We start from the raw sequence: 24708 nt of genomic DNA on the forward strand, positions 1-24708 counted from the left end.
AATCCGTTATAACGTGCGGCCTGTTCTACAATCCCCTCCTCCCCCCAAACCAGCATATTATAACAGGATCCAACTGCAGTGTGGTTTGGAGACTTAAGCATGGTGGTGGGTGTGTCAGATACTCAGCTGACCAAATAAAAAGCTGGATTTTTCACCACATCATTTTCCATTAACCAATGTAATTATATTTTAATAATAATAATTATTAATATTATTAATTACACTTTTGGGATGAAGCTTAAAATAATTCATCCTTCACTTCTAATTTTCGCAATTCACTTCCTTCTTCCAGCTCTATTTCTTACTGTCTCACTTCCGCTTTCTGAACCCTCGTTTCTTTTCTCCAACAACACATGCTTTTCTTTCTTTAGGTTCTCTCATCCCCTCTCCCACCTTTTGTCCATCATTACAAACCACAGGAGCAATGAGAAGGATCCCCAGTGTTAGTGATAATAATAATAATCCTTGCATTTAATACAGCTCCTTATCACATCTTTGAGACGTCTCAAAGCGCTTCACAGGATATATTGTAAAGTGAATTGACTGTATATTTTGTGGATGAAACATGACAGCCAATTGCACATAGCAGTGTCCCACAAACAGTCGTGGATTGAAATGATCAAATTGTTATTTTTTTTTGAAGGAATTATTACCCCCGGAAAAGCAATCCGCCAATCGACTGAGAACCGGGTTCCTACTTACTACCAGGTAACAGTGGAATGCGAGTAAGGAAACTTACTTTTTGCCCTGCTGGGAATCGAACCCAGGTCACTCACTTGCAAGGCGAATATTCTAACCACTGAGCTACAGGACTCCATATGAGGAATGATTAGACAAGCTTGGCTCATCAGTCTTGAGAAGAGACATCTCAGAGGAAACTTGCAGAGATGTAGAAGAATGCGATTGAGAAAATCAACCCAAAAGATTACCTTCACAGACAAGGCAGCAGGACAAGAGGGCACAGGATCAGGGTGTGAAGGGCAATTTGCGGACAGACACCAGGAAGCATTTTTTTTCACACAAAGGGGAATTAATAACTGGAATGGGGTTACCAGGATAGGGGGTAGAGACTGGAACATTGCATTCATTTAAGAAACAGCTCAGGCCTGTGCTTGCCAAGCAGAGGAAGCAGATCACAGAGGCAGGGAGGGGCAAGACCATGGAGAGCAAGACATGGAGGGCTTTAAAAGATAGGACGAGGATCTTAAACTCGATCCTCTGGGGAATGGGGAGCATCTGGAGTCGGGCGAGGATGGGGGTGATAGGTTCACAGAGCTTGATGCAGGAGAGGCCACAAGCTTCAGAGTTCTGAATAATCTGCCCTTTATGGAGTGAAGAGTTGGGAAATCCAGCGATCAGGGAGTTAAGAAAGGATGGGTCTTTGAAGAAAGGAAGAGAGGCAACAAGGAGCAGGGAATTTGGAAGACGTCCAGTGGATAAGAGCACGATACACCCAAATTATAATTGGTCTCCTCAAAGTTCTCCCATCTCAGAACTTTGATAGACCACGTGCACCCAAAACCCCACCATTAAGAACAATAATAGAAGCTTGACGTTTCACCAATATATAACCTGCCAGTTGAGGAGGTTAAAATAATAATCCTTCATTTGATACAGCGCCTTATCATGTCTTTGAGACTTCTCAAAGCGCTTCACAGAATATACTGTAAAGTGAATTGACTGTATATTTTGTCTGCGAAATGCGGCAGCCAATTGTGCACAGCAGTATCCCATGAATTTAGTGACCAACAGTCATAAATTTAGTGACCGATTTATTATTATATCTTTTGGAAGGAATTATTACCCCCGGAAAAGCGATCCGCCAATCGACTAACAACCAGGTTCCTACTTACTGCTAGGTAAACAGAGGGGTGTGGAGTAAGGAAACTTACCCAATGTTTCGCCCTGCCGGGAATCAAACCCAAGTCTCTCGCTTGCGAGGTGAGTCCTCTAACCACTGAGATACAGGACTCCACATCACACAAAGGGACTGTTTTTTGTAAGATCCTTACCTCCAGATCACTCACCTTGGGCTGAAGAATGGCTTTGCTTTTTTGCTGCCCTCCCGAGGATTTATTCTCTTCATCTGAGTGCTCGTCATAGCTCTCAAATTCGCTGGAACTCCATCCATCCTCAGTCCTAACCGGGCTCATGCACTCACCTTCCCCATGCACATGATCATAGATCAGCTCCTCTAGAGGCACTGTCCAAGAGAGGGGAACAGGAGCATCCTGTAACTCAGCCATTCATCTACATAATAGTAATAATAATCCTTGCATTTGATATATCGCCTCATCATGTCTCAAAGCATGAATGTACTGTAAAGTGAAGTGTTTGCATTTTGTAGACAAAATGCATCCATCACTTTGACCCAAAGCTCAGCGTGAGTTGGTATAAATTGAGGATTAAACCCAGAGTTTAACAGGAGACTTGAGAAGAATGGAATCATTTATAATCCAGTCATTAATTTTACTGGAACGCTACCCGCTTGAAGGCCGCTATATAAATGCAAGTTGTTGTTGAATACAGATCCGATACAATCAGTAAAGTGCTCCTGCTGATGAACCCCAGGCCTGATGGCACAAAGGTTTCCTCCAAATAATGTCAAAAGGAGGGCAGGCAGAAGATTTGATCATTATCTCATCCAAAGGGCGGCACCTCCCACTCCACCCCCCACCCGCAGCCCCCACCACTGTGCTGGAGTGTCAGCCTGGACTGTGAACTGACGCTGGGGCTTGAAATCACAAACTTTTGACCCAGAGGCAAGATTGGAGCTGATCTCTCTCTGTCAGAGAGAGAGGGGGGGGAATGACAGTAACCTATGAAAGACAAGCAGTTAGCTAGTAACATATACAAAACAAAGTCTCTGTGAGCAGCAACTTACACTGGATTTTTTGATCAGTCTCTTCAGCCACGTCATCGTAGATTACATCCTCTTCTGCATCAGGCGCAATCAGCTGGGCTGAGGCTGACTGAGCTGAAATAGGACAGAAAATAAACTCCTAATTAAAAAATTCCACAAGGCCTAACACTGCCATGTGCACTCTAACCCAAGGTTAGTGTCCCTGAACTGCTAATGTCAGACACATCTGCTCAAGCTCAGGACACCAAGCGTAGAACATGACAGCACTGGATGAGGCTGATCCAGGGGATATAATATTAGATGGAGAGATAGAGACACACACCTACATTGATATACAGATAAGAGGGGAGAGATGCATACATACACACAAATACAATTGGAGGGGCAGAAGAGAGCAAGAGGGAGACATACACACACAAAAATACATTATCAACAATATTTTCAGATCTACAATAAGGCTGGTCCAAATTTGTGTAGATATCAGGTGGATCAAGGGTGATTGAATCACTGAAGTGAAGATCCACATAAAAAGGATTTTCTGTTAATTGGAAAGCGACAAGTACCAGAAAATAAGGGATTGAATCCAATTTCTGTTATTTGAGGGGTAAGGGGAAGAGAAAAGAGAAAAAAATACCAATTTATCAGGAAAGGAAACTGAAAGAGAGAACAGGCTTGAGAGAAAAGCCCTTGATCCTGGGGTTAGAAACCAAAAGTCCAACTGAACAAACACAGCAACAGGAAATCAAGCTAAAGCCATCAGTACCAAGAACCAGGCAGCAGCAGCACTTCATTAGAGACCACATCAAAATAAAAACTCTTGAGGCAAAAAAAAATTAAGAAGGAAAGATTGGGAAGGCCTTAAATAGGCCCAGGTGAAAGAAATAACAAGCCATTTGGAGCTGAACAAATCACAGCTGAGTAGAGTGGATAATCATCACCAAACCCAACTGTACATGACAACCATTAAAGTAAATTTCTAAACTTTTTTGGAAAAAAAATAGGGCGTTTCCACTCTGTGCTGGGGCAGCCATTTTCAATGTTGTGCTGCACATTTCTCTGAAGGAAATGTAAGCCCCCCCCTCCCCCCCACACCCCTTGAACATTTGCCAAAGTCTGGGTAAGAACGAGTTCGATTGATAATGCGTTTTCAGTTTTTTCTCGATTGATTTATGGCCTAAATCAAGAAATATTCAATCAAGAAAATTTTGTTTGTTGGCCGACCAAAACAGTTAGCCACCGGCGTTTCGGCCACTAATATACAGCCAATTCACTGTACAGCATATTCTGTGAAGTGCTTTGAGATATCTTAGAAGACGTGAAAAGTGCTATACCAAATGCAAGTATTATTATTATTATTGTTTTAAAACAGACTCACATAGACGAGTGCGAATGTTCCACAGGCCGTGTGTTGGCCACCACTGATATCAATACAAGTTGTTGTTATTCTTACGCTGCTCTCCCCTTGCCTGGTATCAGTTGCCATAAACACTTACTTACCCTGATGGTCAGTGCAGTAAAGTATAACAGAGATACCGAGTTGCAGCCTTGTCTCTCAGTGGACTCAAGAACTCTTTAATTTGGAAATCCAAACGTTTAAATCACTGATGCTTACACATCTGAAATGTATCCCAGAGTTTCTAATTGTGGGGCTCTTTGGCAAATTCCCCTAATTTTATTTTGGTAGCTGAGGGGAGCCTCAAAAAGGAAGTTAAGAGAGGAAGCAATTTCACAGATTTTTATAGGACAGCAATTGTATTTCTCTGAGGTTTAGATGTCAAAATTGTTTAACTGGCTAACAATCCAGCACAGGAACAGACGTCCCAGCCACCCAGAGTCTATGAGCCTCACCTGCGCCCCACACCTCTTAATGTGTCGCTCTTTGAGCACAGATTCTGAGGAGACGATGGTCTGTGACTGTGTGGATGTGACTATGTATGGATATGTGTGTATTTATGTGTGACTGTGTGTGTGTGAGAGAGGTGTGTGTATATTTGTGTGTTACTGTGAGTGTGTGTGGCCATGAGCGTATGTGACTATGTGTGAGGAATGTTTGTGTGGGATTGTGTTTGTTTTTGTGTGTGACTGTGCGTGTGTGACTGTGTGTGTGCCTGTGAGTGTATGTGCGTATGTGTATGTGTGTTGGCGGGGGGAATGTGCGTATGTGTGTGCAGGATGTGTGCATGACTATGTGTGTAAGACGTGTGTATGTTTGTGTGTAACTGAGGACCTGCCGGTTGGGACGGAGCTCATGCAGGAGCTCGTGGAGTCCTGTAGCTCAGTGGTTAGAGCACTCGCTTTGCAAGCGAGAGACCCGAGTTCAATTCCAGGCAGAGGGCGAAACCTTGGGCAAGTTTCCTTACTCCACACAGAGCCTAATATTAATCCCTCCAAAAACAAAAAACAATAATAAATCGGTCATTTTCAATCTACGACTGTTTGTGGGACATTGCTGTGCGCAATTGGCTGCCGCGTTCGCCCACATATATACAGTCAATTCACTTTACAGTATATTCTGTGAAGCGCTTTGGGACATCTAGAAGACGTGAAAAGCGCAATATCAAATGCAAGGATTATTATTATTATGCAGTAGTACATTACCACTGTACAGTGCGTTTTCCTTCCATGAGAGATCCTCGATTCCCATCTCACAGCTGCTGTTTGATTCATTACACTTGGCAGCAGGAGGAGTCCTGGAAACACAGGCAGAGAGGACAGCATTGAGGCCAGAGCACAGCACTGGGATCACCTCACACAACCAATATTATTATCCTCTACAAGAACATGTATTTACAGGCATCTTTCACATAGGATGAACATCTTGAAGCATCTCTGAGATGATGGGGATCAATGAGCAGTGAGAAGAGGAAGGAGAATTCAAAAATGTTGACTAAAGTTCCGGTCAAAGAGACGGAGTCAGGAAGAGAAGCCTCTGTCTAGCACAATACCTAATTTTTCATAAGATTTCATGACATTGCAAAATACGACTTCCCTCTCTTCACCCTCTGCAATTACATTTATATAACGCCTTTCACATTGTGATGACATCCCAAGGATTATCTCCCCTTCTTTCCCAAACATTCAGCCTCTTGCTGAGATACATTTCCCACACACTCAAGACCACAAGAGAGAGGTTTGCATGAAAAAGCTCTTTTGGCACATCCTTCCAGAATCCCCTCCCAACCTTCTTCCCATTACAGCCTCGAGCTGCTTCTTACATGAGTTCCCAGTGTCCCAGCCTCAACCACCCTTCCTGTTCCAGCTGCTAATTAGCACCTTGTGAGCCAGTGCTGCACGCACTCTCCCACACTCCTCACATTCACACACAGTTAAACACACTCCTCATACACTGAAACCCTCATTGTTCCCTTTCTTATAGGGATCCAGTCTCCCCACACACCCATCTCTCTCTCTCTCACAGGGAACATAAGACATCCTTTCAGGATCAGAGGTCATGTGCAGATATTTAGTAGTGTTACATAATGGAGACAAGATTAATTCCTTCTTATTCTCATTCTCCTGTGCAAAGAGAGGCAGATATTATATCCATTCAGTGCTATTGAACGATTATAAAGGGAAATCCCATTTAAGGCTGAGATCGCCAAAGACACACTGCCTGGATTTTATACCCACAGAATCAACACTCAGCCAACTAGTGGGCAATGTTAGTGTCTGGTTTAATCTTCAGTTGTTCTTACCAACCAACCAACCAACCAACCAACCAACCAACCAACCAACCAACCAACCAACCAACCAACCAACCAACCAACCAACCAACCAACCAACCAACCAACCAACCAACCAACCAACCAACCAACCAACCAACCAACCAACCAACCAACCAACCAACCAACCAACCAACCACCAACCAACCAACCACCAACCAACCAACCAACCAACCAACCAACCAACCAACCAACCAACCAACCAACCAACCAACCAACCAACCAACCAACCACCCAACCAACCAACAACCAACCAACCAACCAACCAACCAACCAACCAACCAACCAACCAACCAACCAACCAACCAACCAACCAACCAACCAACCAACCAACCAACCAACCAACCAACCAACCAACCAACCAACCAACCAACCAACCAACCAACCAACCAACCAACCAACCAACCAACCAACCAACCAACCAACCAACCAACCAACCAACCAACCAACCAACCAACCAACCAACCAACCACCAACCAACCAAACCAACCAACCAACCAACCAACCAACCAACCAACCAACCAACCAACCAACCAACCAACCAACCAACCAACCAACCAACCAACCAACCAACCAACCAACCAACCAACCAACCAACCAACCAACCAACCAACCAACCAACCAACCAACCAACCAACCAACCAACCAACCAACCAACCAACCAACCAACCAACCAACCAACCAACCAAACCAACCAACCAACCAACCAACCAACCAACCAACCAACCAACCAACCAACCAACCAACCAACCAACCAACCAACCAACCAACCAACCAACCAACCAACATTGATTTTCTTCACCTCTGCTGAATCACTCGCCTCTGCCCCTACCTCACATCATATGCTGCAAAACTCGTATTCACAGCTTTGTTACCTTCTGTTTGGGCTTTTCAAATGCACCCCTGGCTGGTCTCCACAGCTCCACCATCCATACCCTCCTGCTAATCCAAAACTGTGCCGCCAGCATCCTCACCTGCTCCAAACTCTGTACAACTATCACACCAGTCCTCGCCAGGCTCCACTGTGGATCAACTTCAAGGTCCTCACCCTCACCTATAAATCTCTTTGTGCCTTAACACCTCCTTATCTCTCTGATCTTCTCATACCCCACTCCCCTGCCTGTCCCCTCTGCTCGGCTAACTTGGATTTGCTGCGTGTCCTCGCTCTCCGAATCAGAAGGTTGTAAGTTTAAGATCCACATTGTGACTTTGAGCTTACAGTTCAAACTGACACTCCATTGAGGCACTATAAGGGAGCTCTGAATTGTGGGAGGTGCGTGCCATTGTTTGAATAATAGGTTAAACCGAGACTTCGTTTAGGTAGATTTTTTATGAGCATGTGACAGTTCTCCCAGTGTGCAAATCAATATTCCTTCTTCATCCAAATTAACTACAAAAGCAAATTAATTGATAAGTTCTTCTCTATGCTGAGAGTGGTATGTTTGAGATGTAGTTGATCTACAAATCACTATCCTTCCAAACAACTCAATATACAAAATACCTTGAGAGCTTTGAATGTAATAAGACAGATACAATTGGTATTTTGCTACAAAGAGAAACTTACCCTGAGGCTGAGCCCACAGCAGCCGAGTCTAAAGAGAAACAAAGCAAGTTTGAATATTAAGTGACTGAAAGATTTTATACAGTCCAGATAAATTATTATGGGGAAAAGGAATCTTGAAAAACACTGCTTGGATCTCACATAATGGGGCGAACAATGTGACGTTTCATAACAGATTGGATCTGATGATCATCACATGGAATCTTTGGAGATACATCAACATTTCAGGTGATTAAGGTCAACCGGTATCTGGTGAAGTAGGGAGTGAAATTCCACCTGAGTCTAAGCAAATTCTTATAATAATAATAATTCTGGCATTGATATAGTATCTTTAACATCAGGAGGATGTCTCAAAGCTCTTCACAGTATATACTGTTAAGTGATGTACTTGGCTGTGTAATTTGTAGGCAAATATAACGGCCAATTTACACACAACAATGACCCACAGGCAGCCATGAAGTGAACAACTCATTGGTGGCACCTCCAATAATTTGTCGAGCATCCCTCAGCACTGCACTGGCATATCAGCTTTGACCATGTGAATTCAAAGTCCTGACATGGGAAGGGAACTCAGAACCTTCTGACTCAAAGGTAAACGTACTACCCATTGAGCCAGGTGACAATAAATTACTTATTCCAGTACTTTTCAGAAGAAAAGCAAGTTGGAGATGTGGTAATTGGGGGAAAAGGGTGGGTTGAGGAAGGCTTTTTGAGAACACAGACAACAAAAATAACAACAACAAGATTCCATTTATAGAGCGCCTTTCACGTCGGGAGAACGTCCCAAGGCGCTGGACAGTTGGGTCAGGACTCGAGCATTGGGGGGAAATGGTCAGGGTGAGGGGAGGGAAGTGAGGGAGCGAGGAGGGGGTAGAGAGTCGAGAGGGGAGCTGAAGGCACGGTCAAAGAGAAAGGTTTTGGGACCGGCCTTGAAGGAGGAAAGGGAGGAAGCAAGGTAAAGGCACTGGGGGATGGAGTTCCAGAGCCTAGGGGCTGAGAGGCTGAAGGCTGAAGATGGTAGGGTGGTTGGGGCGGGGGATGTGGAGCAGACCGGAGCCAGACTGTACATCATTGAACTAGGCCGATGCTGGCAAGGACTAGTTGGGTCAAATTATGTTATAGCATTCAATCCCAGTTCCAAGTATATTTTTGCAGGATGAGTGCAACTGCACAGGGAGATATTTGAGGGATTTATTGGGCTCAACAAGATCAGTCAAATAGGAACTGGATAAGCACCTGAGCAGGGCAAATAATAAGGGATATTGGGAGAGAATTAGAGGATTAGTAACAAAGAACAACTTAGAAAAATAAGTTACATTAACACAGACATGATGATTGTGATTAAAGTGTCCTTGGTTTCTGACCTACCTGTGCTGGTTGAGTGAGCCATGGAGTCTGTGGAGGAAGTGGCACCATTCAAGCGAGAGATGGAGCTCAAGGTTTCCGCTGTGTGTGATAGTGGGAGTGGGTGGGAGTCTGATGGGACCACATTTTCCAGGCATTCAGGACCTTTCTCTGATTCCGCCCCCAGGTCTGGAGATGGGGGGCCACTAGTGTTCCCAGGGGGTAGGACAATAGCTGGTCCGATATTACCAGTCACGTTCACATCTTCATCCAGGCTGTCATCAAAATCAAACTCTTCGCCATGTTCTTCCTCTGAAGAAGATTCCAGCTCTGTTGATAGATGATCAGAACAAAGAAAATCACACTCAAAGACTTTACCTGGTAACACTCCTGCTTCTAGCTGTCAGTTGAACCCGATCATGCGAAAGTAGGACATTGTATTTTTGGAAATGCCATCTTTTGGATGATATAATAATATAATAATGCTTGATATAACGGCTTACCTTCGAGAAGTTTCAAAGAGCTTCACAGAATATACTGTAAAGTGAATTAACTGTATATATTTTGCGGACATAATGTGGCAACCAATTGCACGCAGCAGTGTCGCAAGAACAATCATGGATTGAATGACCAAATTATGATTTTTTTTGAAGGAATTATTAGCCCCAGAAAAGCAATTCGCCAATGTACCTACTTAGCTCTAGATAAACAGAGGTGTGTGGAGTAAGGAAACTTGCCGAATGTTTCGCCCTGCCTGGAAATCAAACCTAGGTCTCTCGCTTACGAGGTGAATGCTCTAACCACTGAGGTACAGGATTCCAGCTACAGGAGATATCAACAAAGTCCCTTTGCCAGGTCAAGTGGTTATTATTGGAAAAGAGAAGGGAGATTTTTTACCTGTATCCTGGCCAACAATCTATACAGATAAATCAGGTGTTTACATTATGGACATTTGTGGGACCTTGTTGTCCAGAAAAATGTTCTGTCACATTTGCTTACAAAAATGTCACAACAGTTGACAATGAAAATTCACTATAAAAGTGCAAGTTCTTTCTTCTTTATGGTTTTGTCATGACTGGAGCTGAAAGACGGCCATACAATAATGGGATAATGCTTCACTGTCATACCCCACTGCTCAGGTGGCGGTTGGGACTCCACAATTGGGAGATTTCAAAAGGAATAAATGATAATAATAATCCTTGCTCTTGATATAACGACTTATCACATCTTCGAGACATCTCACATCGCTTCACAGAATAAGACAGGCATATGTGCAGAAAGCCTATGAGAGGGTATAGGGAATTGGGATTAAGATAGATGGCTTCACTGGATGAGCAAATACTGACAATGGCCTCTGCTTTCTCCTGGATCTCTACGGTTCTTTGGTCATCATCTCTGCTTCTGGATCTATTCCTTGATCTTTTTGTCTCATATTTTGGAATGAAAACCTGAACCTGTGTGAACAGGAGTGATCACTTACCTGTGCTTTAATCCAACAGAGAAATATTTGGCAGCATTCTTGTTCCAGGGACCCGGAATTCTGTCTCGGCCTCAGGCCATTGTCTTAAAATGTAGTATTATGAAGAATTATGGAAAATTCTCAAATTGGAAACCGTTTTCTTCAAAAGCACGGTGGGAAACCACTACAAATCTGATTGGATTTAAGAATTTTTTCAAAATTCTGCAAAGTTTTTAATTTGATATTTCTGGTCACAGATGAGGGTCACTGTTGATTGGGTTTCTGGCAACAGCTTTGATGTCTCTGTTCACACATGAAGAATGGGTGGGGGGTTCACAGAAAGTGAGTCTAAGAAACTCTTAAATTAACTTTCTTTAACAGTAATTCATACTGTGCATTAGATGTCTGGAAGCATTTCCAGATCAACGAGTGAGAAATAGAGAAGGGGAAAACAGAGAGTGTTGACTCTCTTCCTCCTCCTCGCTCCCTCCCTTCCCTCCCCTCACCCTGACCATTTCCCCCCTCCTCGCTCCCTCCCTTCCCTCCCCTCACCCTGACCATTTCCCCCCTGCTCGGGTCATGACCCAACTGTGCAGCGCCTTGGGACGTCCTCCTGACGTGAAAGGCGCTTTATAAATGGAATCTTGTTGTTGTTGTTGTTGACAAAAGATACAGTCAAAGAGATAATAATAATTGTTGCATTTGATATAGCACCTTATCAAGTCGTTGAGATGCTTCAAGGCGATTCACAAAATATATCAGTCATACATTATCAAGTTTGCATGAATCATACATTCTTATATGTAGAAAGTTTTAAAGGTTGGGAGAGAAGAGACGAGATAAAGGGATATTTGGGATGAGATGCAAAGAATAACAATTACGGCAAATTACATTTGTATAGTGCCTTTCACGCCCGGAGGACATCCAAAGGCGCTGAACTTGCGGCGCTGGATGTCCCAAGGCGGGGGGTAGTGAGTGAAGATGTGCCAAAGGAAGTGAGGAACAATTTAGTACACGAAAGACTAGGAATGTCCTGGGAGTGCTGGAGTTGGAGCAGAGTCCAGGTTCTCATTGTCCCCTGCTGATGTAACCTGATGTAACCCTTTGCTGTTGTTGATGTATACTAATCTTTGTAATTCATATGGCTCCTATTACAACAACAACAACAACAAAATTACATTTGTAAAGCGCCTTTCACATCGGGAGGATGTCCCAATGCGCTGGACAGACAGAGTTTCAGACCCGAGCTGGGGGTCAGGATCGGGGAGGTTGGAGGCCAGGTGGGGGGGGGGGAAGCAGGGAGATCGAAAGCACAGTCGAAGAGGAGGGTCTTGATAGGTCTTAAAGGAGGCAAGTGAAGGGGCAAGGCAGAGGGACTATGGGATGGAGTGGGATGGCAGAAGGCCACTTTCAATAATATTTTTATTTGAATTTATTTTATTTAAATAATATTTTCATAACATCGAAATATCTCAGTGCTCCATAAAATATTGCTGTCGAATATAGTCACTGCATACTTGTAGGAACATGCTGCAGATAATTTGTGCCCAGCAGGTTCTACAAACTGCCACAAAATGAATATACAATCTATCTGGAGGATTGTTTGCTGGGACACAGGGAGAAACTGCCTGTTTTTTCTCAATAGTGTTGTGGAATCTTTAGTGACTACCTGAAGAACAGACAACTAAGTTTATCCACATCAGAAAAATGACATCTCTGACAATGCTGCACTCCCCCCAGTACTGTGTGCTGGAGATTCAGTGCCTTGGGTCACCTTTCCAACGTGAAAGGTGCTAAATGAACGCAGTTTGTTGTTGTGTCAACCTTTATCGTTTGGCCACCAAAATACATTTTCTTGATTGAATATTTCTGCATTCACGCCACAATTCAAGAAATATTCAATCAAGAAAAACTGGAAACACACTATTGTTTTAAAAGAGACTCACATAGACAGTTACAAATGTTCCACAGGCCACTTCCAGTTTGCGGGCCATGGGTTGGTCACCATTGCTATACACCCAGAGGCGAGAGAGTGCTACTCACTGAGCCATGACGCGCCCACAACACACCATGTAATAAGTTTACCTGATTGCGATGGCACGTCCTGCGTCTCTGGCGTCCTGTGGTCTGAAGGCTCTTCCTTAATCTCCGGCTGTTCCGGGGCCAAGTTGGAGGGCTCTGTTCCGATGTGGGGTGATTCCACTGCCTTCTGACCTGAACAAAATCAAACCTGCCAATTACAGCAGCAAGCTAAACGCTGATTTCCACTCTTGAAACATGCCTTTGACCTCCAATCACAGCGTTGTCACTATGATTTACAATGCAATACAAAATACAAAATACTGTACAATACTATGATTTCAGCAGTCACGGTGTTTTAGGTGTGTGATCTTCATCTCTACCCTACATAACACTGCGACCTCCTAAACCCCTACTAACCTGGCTGCTCCATCCGTAGAGTCCTGTAGCTCAGTGGTTAGAGCACTCGCTTTGCAAGTGAGAGACCTGAGTTCAATTCCAGGCAGAGGGCGAAACCTTGGGCAAGTTTCCTTACTCCACACAGAGCCTAATAATAATCCCTCCAAAACAAAAAACAATAATCATTTGGTCATTTTCAATCTACGACTGTTTGTGGGACATTGCTGTGCGCAATTGGCTGCCGCGTTCGCCCACAAATATACAGTCAATTCACTTTACAGTGTGTTCTGTGAAGCGCTTTGGGACGTCCTCCCACCGTGAAAGATGCCATACACATGTAATCTTGTTGTTGTTCTCCTCTGCACTGTCTCTACAGCCTGGGTAGCCCAGGTAAGTAGGTAAAATGTCAGTGACCAGAACTGAGTGCAATATTCAAGGTGTGGCCCGACCAGAGTACTGTACCGCCTGACTATGACGTCTATGGATCTAAACTGAATCGATTTAGCAATATAGCCCAGCATTCTGTTTGCCTTGTTTATTGCTGCCTCACACTGTTTTGACATGGTGAGCAGTGAGTTAACTGACACCTCCAGATCGCCTTTAGTTTCCGCCTTGGAAAGTTCTATCCACCCATGGAGTAAATGTGTTTCCTATCCTTCCTTCCTATATGCAGAACCTTCCATTTTTCTGCATCAGAGTCATTTCCCAATCACCCCATGTACATCAAGCTCTAGGAAGCTCTCTTTGTAAGACCTTTATTACCTTCTCTGATTCTACAGTTCCTCCCTCCCGCCAACTTGGTGTCATCTGCAAATGACCCTATAATGAGTCTGTCAATCCATAGTACTCCGAGACATTGACCTGCTTTATGATTACAAGTTGTTATCAGTTTACTGTATACAGAACTAAATGACACGACTAGAGAGACAATAATAGATAAAACCAAAGAAATGTTTGCCTGGCCTGGAATACCACAGACAATAATTAATGGCACTGGTTCACAATTCACGAGCAGTGAATACAGGAAATTCACAAGGAGCTGGGAGATAGAGCGCAGAACAGCCTCCACAGGATATCCTCAAAGCAACAGCATGGTAGAGAGATCAACACATACTGTAAAGAAAATGTGGAAAAAGGCTGAAAATGGAAAGAAAAACACTTGCGATAATGGCATGTGGAAATACGGCAATAGAAAATAATGGATGGTCACAGGCACAGATGCTGATGTCAAGAATAATAATCCTTGCATTTGATATAGACTTTTCATGTCTTCGAACGTCTCAAAGCGCTTCACAGAATATACTGTGAAGTGAATTGATTATATATTTGTGGGCGAAACGCAGCAGCCAATGGTGCACAGCAGTGTTCCACAAGCAGTCATGGATTGAAAATGACCAATTTATTATTGTTTTTTGTTTTGAAGATGTGGGACATCCCTTTAAGAGTGAAAGCCAATTTGTGAAAGATCCAATGAAGTGAAAAACAGGAAGTATAAAAGGGGACACTGGGAAGGGAAGGGAGCCACTGTGTGTGTGTTATAGCTAGGAGGAGGATTGGATTGTAGTGAGTTGCCAGTAAAGAAACTACCTAACACAACAGTACAATTATTACACACCTTACATTTCACTAACAGTAATTATTGACAAGGAGCATGACTTTTTGTAGGTGAACACATACATAAGCCAATTCACACAAGGGAGGTCCTCCACACAGCCTTGCGGTGAATGACCAATTTCTCAACATCATTGGCCAGGGCTCCTCTCTCTTCCAAATTGTCATCTATGGCGTCTTGAAGACCAGGGAACAGAATCTTTTTGTATTCCTGTCAAAGAGCGCTGGTAGTCTCTTGAAATATGCCTTCCCTTGTCATCCCTCCTTGTTAATGACCAGGGTACAGGAAGTTGTCCTGATTTCGCCTGGAGAGGCAGACAGCTATGGCTATGGTTTGTATCTGTCTCTATGATTATCACACCACATGACATTTTTCACCCCATATTTTTCACAATAGCAAACACGAACAGGAAAGCCAGTCTGTTTGGAAATGCTGCTGCTCACTGGTGACATATGGTACTTCAACTTTACAATAGAAGCTTTGCATGTTTATCTGAAGGTTTATACGTTAAGACATGGGAATAAAACTATTTTCTCAATTGATGTTTCAGGATGTCTAATGTATACTTGAAGAAGAGGAACTGAATTTAACATTCCATCTAAAGTATAGACCCTCTGACAATACAGTACCCCTCTAACGTCTAAACCTAACTCTAATCGTGGAGTCCTGTAGCTCAGTGGTTAGAGCACTCGCTTTGAGAGCGAGAGACCTGAATTCAATTTCCGGCAGAGGGCGAAACCTTGGGCAAGTTTCCTTACTCCACGCAGAGCCTAATAATACTCCCTCCAAAACCAAAAACAATAATAAATTGGTCATTTTCAATCCACGACGTTTGTGGGACATTGCTGTGCGCAATTGGCTGCCGCGTTCGCCCACAAATATACAGTCAATTCACTTTACAGTGTGTTCTGTAAAGCGCTTTGGGACGTCCTCCCGACGTGAAAAGCGCTATATCAAATGCAAGGATTATTATTATTAACCTGCAACAACAAAAACAAATTATATTTATATCGCTCAGTTCACATCAGTAGGACGACCCAAAGCACTGCACTGGAGTGTTAGCTGGGAAAATGAACTCAAGAGCTGGCAGAGAAGGTCCTCATGTTCTGACCCAGAGATTAGCATCTTATCTATTGACCTGAGGTAACACCTAATCACAGGAGCTGAGATCAACCCATTCACCATAACCAGAACCCAGAGTCTGGTTCCCTCCTGATCTGAGGGCTCAGTTTCATCCTGGGGCATTCACCAGCTGAGCCATTGGGTGAACTCCAAAGAAGGAACTGTAACCTAAAAAACTTCCCCATACATTTAAACGTAGTGAATTTTTACCAATATTCCTCCCTAATACTCCTCGTCTCATTGTTTATGGGATGTCGTTCGCCCAAATTAACTGTCATATTTTCACTCCGTGACAATATTCACTTCATATCTATACAGTCTCATTCCTTGCAGTGCTTTGAGATGTCTTTTTTAACATGCAGGACACTGCATAAATGTGAAGAAAAAGAATTTTTGCATTGATACAATGCCTCCATTGTCGGAACATCACACAGTGGAGTCCTGTAGCTCAGTGGTTAGAGCCCTCGCCCCATAAGCGAGAGATCTGGGTTCAATTCTTGGCAGGGCGAAACACTGGGACAGTTTGCTTATTCCACACGCCTCTTTTTACCTAGCAGTAAGTAGGAACCTGGTTGTTAGTTGATTGGCGGATTGCTTTTCTGGGGGTAATAATTCCTTCAAAAAAAAAAATAATTTGGCCACTCAATCCACGACTGTTTGTGGGACACTGATGTGCACAATTGTCTGCTGCATTCCGCCCACAAAATATACAGCCAATTCACTTTACAGTATATTCTGTGAAGTGTTTTGGGACATCTCAAAGACGTAATAAGGCATTATATTATAAAGGATGCAAGGATTATTAGTGTTTTACAGGAAATCACAGTCAAATGTAGTGACTGTCTTGTTTGTTGGCAAAATTAGTAGCCAATTTGTGCACAGCAGTGCCGTGGGCTAGCCATGAAGTGAGAGGGATTTTATATTGAGGTTGGTACATTATTATTGCTTGACCTGAGAGTGCTCAATTCTGACTCTCTGCTAAAGGAAGAAAGATGTTCCATAATTATAATACCTGAATTTGATACAGCGCCATTCACATCAGAAAAAAATCTCAACAACAAGATTCCATTTATAGAGCGCCTTTCATGTCAGGAGGACATCCCAAGGCGCTGTACAGTTGGGTCAGGACCCGAGCAGTGGGGAAATGGTCAGGGTGAGGGGAGGGAAGGGAGGAGCGAGGAGGGGGTAGAGAGTTGAGAGGGGAGCTGAAGGCACCGTCAAAGAGAAAGGTCTTGGGACCGGCCTTGAAGGAGGAAAAGGAGGAAGTGGCGAAGGCACTGGGGGATAGAGTTCCAGAGCCTTGGGGCTGAGAGGCTGAAGGCCCGGCCACCGATGGTAGGGCGGTTGGGGCGGGGGATGTGGAGCAGACCGGAGCCAGAGGAACGAAGGGTACGGGCGGGTAAGTAGGGGAATAGTAGATCAGAGAGGTAGGAGGGAGCAAGGCCGTGAATGGCCTTGTAGGTGAGGATGAGGATCTTGAATTCAAAGATGTCTCAAAGTGCTTCAGAGGATTTATTGTAAAGTGAGTGACTGGATTTTGTACAATAGAAATTTACATTGATGCAGTGCCTTTCATGTGCTGGAGGATGTGCCAAAGTAGTGCTCAGTCCTGGCTTGGTACCTGAGCTGGAGGTGGAAGCCGAGGGTGGGAGGGGTGGGAGGGGAAGTATGACAAAAGGTGCGATCAAAGATGAGATGGACATTGAAAAAGGTGAGGGTGGGGTCAAGTTGGAAGGACTCCGGGATGGAGTGCAAGACAGTGAGGGCAGAATGGCTGAAAGCCTGATCAACGATGGTAGGGAGGAGAGGGGGACGACATGAAGAGGATTGGTATGGTTTGAGGTGGTCACAGAGATAAGGTGGGACAAGACTGTGGAGGGATTTGAAGGTGACAACGGGGTAAGTGAACTGTACCGATGCTAATGGGCACCTTTACAGAACTGCACACTCAACGCATTTCTGTGAGAAATTGCCCTTTCACTACAAACATTAATGTTGTGATGAAGAGCTTCCAAAGACATAGTCGCTTTGAGATTATCACTCAGGATCATTTGTTTTTAACGGGTGCCAGAGGCCACTTGAAATATCCTGCCCCCTCCTTGATTTATGACCAGTGTACAGGAACCTGTCCTTATGCCACCTGCGTGGAGAGGCTCTGGGAATGGACCTGCTTTCTATTGTCACTCAATCTGTAAAGGGAAAATCCACGGGAAATTCTGACAGTGTTTGCTCATCACAGTACATGTACAGTCCAGTAGTTCAGTGGTTAGAGCACTCGCCTCGTAAGCGAGAGGGCCTGGTTTTGAATCCCGGGCAGCGCGAAATGTTGGCCAAGTTTCCTTGCTCCACACGCCTCTGTTTACCAGCAGTAAGTTGGAACCTGGTTATTAGTCGATTGGCGGATCGCTTTTCCGGGGGTAATAATCCCTTAAAAAAAAAAATTTGGTCACTCAATCCACGGCTGTTTATGGGACGCTGCTGTGTGCAATTGCCGCATTTCACCCACTAAATACACAGTCAATTCACTTTACAGTATATTCTGTGAAGCGTTTTAAGACGTCTCAAAGACGTGATAAGGCACCATATCAAATGTAAGGATTATTATTATTATGAGATGAGATCGTCTCCCACGTGTGTAGGCTGCAGGATAATGGCTAGAACTCCAGTTTTATGGCACATTTCCATGCTCTTTCCAGGAGTTGACATTTACATTTATTGGACTAACATCAACACTGATCCAATATTGCAATTACACTAGAACAACAGACTCCAGACAGCAACTCCCACTCCTCACAACGTTAACCTCAAAATAACAGCAAGAACAACAACATTGTTCTTACACAGTACAACCACGTAGGGAGACCATTTCAAAGCCCTTTGGAGGGACAGTGTGTAGACCGACGCAAGGTGGCAAGTGGTGAGGGGCAGGCAGTACAAACTTTTTTGCAAGCGTTTTGAAATCAGGACATGCAGGCGAGAGATGGAGGGATTATGGACGGAGAATTGAGGAGCACGGGACAAAGTGTCAGAGGGGGCAGGGATACAGGAGACCTATGTTTGTGGAGCGGAAGGAGTGGGGTTGAAGAATGGGGCTGAAGGAGATTGCATAGGTAGTGAGAGAAGGGGGGTGTGAGAGTGTGGAGGGATTTGAAAATCAATGGCGACCGAAAGAGAAAGTATTTAACAAGAGCGAGGACAAAAAAACTCACTGAAATTCCCTACCGGTGTTCACATCAGCCAGTGGTCGCCTGTTTGGCTTGACCAGTTTGGAATTGAATAAGAAAAGAACAGGAAAGGTTTCTGGCTCTCTGCAGTGAGTGCAGAAGAGAGATGAGAAACACATGTGATTGAGTAATCACTTTCTGGACAGGGCTTCCAGGCTGCACCAGATGGTTTCCCACTGAACTCCGGGAGACAGCCGAGAGACAGTTTCCTGCTCCAGGAATTTTCCACAGCTCGACCCTCACTTTGTAAACAGGCTCCGCAGAGAGTTGAGCAATCAGCGATCTCTCTCTCTCTCTCTCTCTCTCTCTCTCTCTCTCGCAATCTGTGGAATCCTGTAGCTCAGTGATTAGAGCACTCGCTTTGCAAGTGAGAGAGAGACCTGAGTTCAATTCCAGGCAGAGGGCGAAACCTTGGGCAAGTTTCCTTACTCCACACAGAGCCTAATAATAATCCCTCCAAAACCAAAAACAATAATAAATTGGTCATTTTCAATCCACGGCTGTTTGTGGGACATTGCTGTGCGCAATTGGCTGCCACGTTTCGCCATAAATATACAGTCCATTCACTTTACAGTATATTCTGTGAAGCGCTTTGAGACGTTGAGAAGACATGAAAAGCGCTATATCAAATGCAAGGATTATTATTGTTATTATTAACCCTTCAACCTCTGAAGATTTTCAAAACAAATGTTGCTTCTACTTTGCAAATGTGTTGACGAGCACTGAATAAGCCATCAGCTTGGCTTAGTCGGTAGTATTCTTGTCTCTAGGTCAACAACCCCCACCTTGCCTCAAGGCTTGTCTCAAGACCTTCTTCAACAATCGTCATCCTCCCACCTCCACCCACTTCCCCTCCTCGTAGCTCTTCACTGTCCAGCACCTTGGGCCGTCCTCCCAAGGTGAAAGCTGCTATAATTTTTCAAATTGTTATTGCTTTTCTTCTTCTCCCGATGTCCCGGCTAACAATTGCCCCAATAAAATTGCTGTGCAAGAATTGGCTTCCATGTTTGCTCACAATTACAGTCACTACACTTGACTGCAATTGCTGTGAAGGACTTTGAGAAGTTTTGCCATGATAGGCATTGCATCAAATGTGAACATAATTAACAGAGGTTCAACATATATTTTAACAATGTGTCTTTAATTAGAAGTGGAATGTATAATAACCCTTGCGTCTTATCATGTCAATGAAGCGATTCACAGAATGTATTGCAAAGTGGATTGACTGTGTATTTATCCAAGGGGTAATAATTAACAACAACAATGACAACAAATGTATTTGGGAATAGTTTAAGATAGTTTAAGATCCTCGTCCTCACTTTCAAAGCCCTCCAGGGTCTTGCTCTGTGACCTACTAATATCTTTCCAACCTTCCCACTCCCTCCGCTCAGCGGGGCACTGGCCTACTCCATGTCCCCACCCTGCCCACTCCACCATCGACGGTCGGACCTTCAGCATTTCTGCATCACTCTCTGGAAATCCATCCCGGAATTCCTTCATCTTGCTCCCTTCCTTGGCTGCTTCAAGGCCCATCTCAAGAACTTACTCTTTGACCATGTATTCCATCTTCCTCCCACCCCCACCACCATCCTCCACCTTGCCGTCCACCCTCTTGATTACAAACCCCAGCATCCTTGACTGTCCAGCGCCTTGGAAGGTGATACTGACGTGAAAGGCGCCACATAAATGCAATTTGTTGTTGTTGTTCTTGAACACCATAACGTTGACAATATTGTTGAAAATACATCCCTTCAGCTCCCTCTGCCAGGAAGTCCACTGTGTGGGGGTGAATTGGAACCAAACAGAACTGGTGGGTGCCAGAGCCCAATGATTCTTTTAAATGGGAAATTAACTGTTGCTTGAAAAAGAGGACTGTTAATAATAATAGTCCTTGCATTTGATGCAGCGCCTTATCACGTCTTCGAGCCGTCTCAAAGCGCTTCACAGGATACACTGTAAAGTGAATTGACTGTACATTTTGTGGGAGAAACGCGGCAGCCAATTGCGCACAGCAGCGTCCCACAAACAGTCGTGGATTGAGTGATCAATTTATTATTATTAATTTTTTTTAAGGGATTATTAGCCCCAGAAACGTGATCTGCCAATTGACTAACTACTGAGTTCCTACTTACTGCTAGGTAAACAGAGTTGTGTGCAGTAAGGAAGCTTGCCTCATATTTTGCCCTGCCAGGAATCGAACTCAGGTCTCTCACTTGCGAGGCAAATGCTCTAACCACTGAGCTACACTGAGTTAAAAGCGGCATGAGGGTGGGGTTGTGGGGGGAGCGGGGGCGAGGTGGGGGGAACAAGTAAGAGAGTGGGATAAACTGAGAGATTCTTGTGGCAATAAATATCAACAGCAACAACTTGCATTTATACTGCGCCCTTCACGCGTGTCGAACCCAAGTATTTTGCGGACTGGATAGGCCAAAGAACCTAGAACTTTCTCTAATCCCATAACATCACCAAATAAAATAGAGATTCCTCTGACAACAAAAGTATGTTTACATGTTCTCATTCCTAAATATACACAAACAATTTTTCCAAGGTCTCCGTCTTTTTCTCCAGGCACCATTTATTGCTCCTGCAGTGTTTCAGACTTTCGAGCTGGGAAGGCTGTTTGGGGCAGTGGAACATCACCAGTATCTTACTATGAAACCTCTGTTCCCTGCTCAACTCCCCCCACCACACACTGAGATTTAAGATAAAGAAAGAGGCCTTGTGTTCTGTGGTGTCAATGAAGGGGTGTTTGTTCCTGGGGCTAATGTAAAGAAGGACTCGCCGATATTCCCATGATATCACACACAGGACATCAACTCTCTGTTTGGTCTATTGTTTCAACTGCAGCGCTGATGGGATATCACTCTCGCATCACTGATCTTCCAAAGAAGCCTGGCTGGTACCAGAGATATGAGGCTTTAGCTGTGAGGAGCAGCAGTGAAAAATACTGCAACATCTCTTAGTTTAATTGCTTTTTTATTTAATAATTGTTTGACCAATATCTCATGAAGAAGAGCAATAGATACACTTCCCCAGCCACAACTGATAATTTCTCAGATCAGAGGACTGTGGCGTTTACGTATGATGATTATGATTATGTTGATTATTTTAATTATGATAATCCCTCCGGCTCAGTCATCTCTCAGCACGTTGCTGTGAAAGGCAAGATGGTGCAGTGTTAACGTACCTTCAGGTGGGACAGAAGGTGGATCACAGGAATCCATTCCACAGTCCGCTGTCCTTCACATTCGTAAAATGACTCAAGAGTTCTTCCTGTTACAGAAAATATTGGTTAAATGCCATGGGACTCTCCAGCATCAATAATGCATCCCAAACATATATTACAACAGTTGACAGCCTAGCTCAATTGGTTGCACCCGTATTTCTGGGTCAGAAGGCTGTGCGTTCAACAACAACAACAAATTACATTTGTATAGAGCCTTTCACGTCAGAAGGAATAGGGTTCAAGCCCTACATAAGGACTTTGAGTTCATTTTAGGCTGACTCTCCAGTACAGCGCTGGGGGTTGCTCCATTGTTGGAGGTGCGGTCTTTCGATAATACGTTAAAACTGAGGTCCTGCGCTTTTCTGTTCAGGTGGACGTTAGAGATCCCATGGTAATACTGGAAAAGCGAAGGAAGTTTCTCTCTCCTGGCGTACTGGCTGATAATCACCCAGATCAAATTTGTCACTCACTTCATGGCTGTTTATGGGACATTGCTACATGCAGACATGCTGCCATGTTCCCCCCCATGAATTTATGTATGATGACGTAAATTGTTTACAACAATTCCCTGTGAGGCTTTTTTGAGATATTTCAATGTTTTGCATGCTATTTCAATTCAGAGATTATTATTAATAATAAATCTTCAATGCAGTCTAAGATTAATAATTAACAAAAAATATGATGCTTCTTAAGAGGTTCCATTTGGTAATGATCACATTGACTCTGGTAACAAATGCCAAAATTTCAGTCAACACTTAATGACTAATGTTGGCAGTGAACACTTCTCCCCCAACCCCATCCCACGATTTCAACACAATGGTTTGGCCCACCAATTTCTCTGCTAGAGATTGTTGCTGAGGACTCAGAGAATGAACGTTTCAATGCTTCTTCGCAGAAATCACCAGCTGAAGCTCTGAGCTCTAAGCCAGGATGGCATCTCCTGAAACCACATCACTTTCTGGGGATAATAAACCTTTCAAAAAATAAAATAATAAATTGTTAACTTCATTCCACGGCTGTTTGTGGGACACTGCTGTGCGCAATTGGTTGCTACGTTTTGCCCAAAAAATAAACAGTATTTACAGTATATTCTGTGAAGGGCTTTGAGATGTCTCGAAGTCGTGATAAGCCGCTATATCAAATGCAAGGATTATTATTATTATGGTGAATGCTGCTCTCTGCGACCCGAAACAATAGTAAAGCCAAACTGGGGGAGGGGGAAGGAGTGGGTGGGGGGGTGAAATTAACTCAAAAACCTGTTGATTCCCAAATCTAGTTTGGATTTCAGTTTCCGTCCTTAATGAAGGAATGAAATATGTTCAGGAATATCTGTCCCCATGCGATTCTCAAGGTGAATCAAAGCGTTGCATGAGGCAAAGTGCAGATATAGACTTGGCAACTCTACTGGGCCGACAGGCACAAGCATCTACTTGTCCTGGGTGTGATTCCTCAGCTCTTGGCCAAACGTCCAGTCATCACGAACAAACAGTGACTGGCAGTAGGCAACTCAGCTCAGCACTGAATCCTAGCTAAACGTTTACTCAACGCCCTCCCACACACACAGACATATATACACAAACAGACACATGTCCGCACACATGCACACTTACGGACACTCATGTGCGTGCACACACACACAATGATAGACATTCATGTGCACACTCAAACACACCTATATACACACAACCAACACCTAGGACAGGCCATTCGTCCTATCCAATCTCTGTTAGTGTTTTTCTCCACATGAGCCTACCAGTCTAATCCAGATCTCCCGCTCGCTCCACATCCCTTTCAATATTCCTCCTCTTCAACCTTCTATCTACAGTAATTCCCTTTTGAAAGATTTATGGACTTTGCTTCAACTCCAACTGTAGCAGAGAATTCCCCATTATCTGCCTACTGTGTAAAAACTGTTTTTTCTAATCTCCCCTTTAATTTGTTTTGAGATTATTTTGTGAAATATGTGTCCTCTCGTGACTGACTTGGCATCCAGTGGAGAACTACTCACTCTCTCATAACCCTTCGTAATCTTGAAGGCCTGGATCAGGCCTTCCCTTTAACCTTCTCAACTCCGGTGGAAAAACTCCCAACTTCTCCAGTCTCTTCATAACTGAAGCCCTAGCCCCTGATGATGGAGGTACCATCGAGGCTTCCTTT

The 24708-nt window shown here is 43.9% G+C and overlaps 1 protein-coding gene across 1 annotated transcript in view; it reads right to left on the bottom strand.

The window, feature by feature from the left end:
- Positions 1 to 24708, bottom strand: part of arhgef10la (Rho guanine nucleotide exchange factor (GEF) 10-like a) — a 73966-nt gene that overhangs the window by 41979 nt on the left and 7279 nt on the right. Inside the window, exons 2-8 of the mRNA XM_042343619.1 lie at positions 22513 to 22598; positions 13035 to 13163; positions 9515 to 9820; positions 8150 to 8177; positions 5462 to 5553; positions 2885 to 2977; positions 2028 to 2203 (exon numbers count right to left, since the gene is read on the bottom strand). Coding sequence (XP_042199553.1) covers positions 2028 to 2203; positions 2885 to 2977; positions 5462 to 5553; positions 8150 to 8177; positions 9515 to 9820; positions 13035 to 13163; positions 22513 to 22549 — 861 coding nt within the window. The 5' untranslated portion in view covers positions 22550 to 22598. The remainder of the gene's footprint in view (positions 1 to 2027; positions 2204 to 2884; positions 2978 to 5461; positions 5554 to 8149; positions 8178 to 9514; positions 9821 to 13034; positions 13164 to 22512; positions 22599 to 24708) is intronic.

The sequence above is a fragment of the Callorhinchus milii genome, unplaced genomic scaffold, assembly GCF_018977255.1.
Source record: "Callorhinchus milii isolate IMCB2004 unplaced genomic scaffold, IMCB_Cmil_1.0 Scaffold24, whole genome shotgun sequence".
NCBI lineage: Eukaryota > Metazoa > Chordata > Chondrichthyes > Chimaeriformes > Callorhinchidae > Callorhinchus > Callorhinchus milii.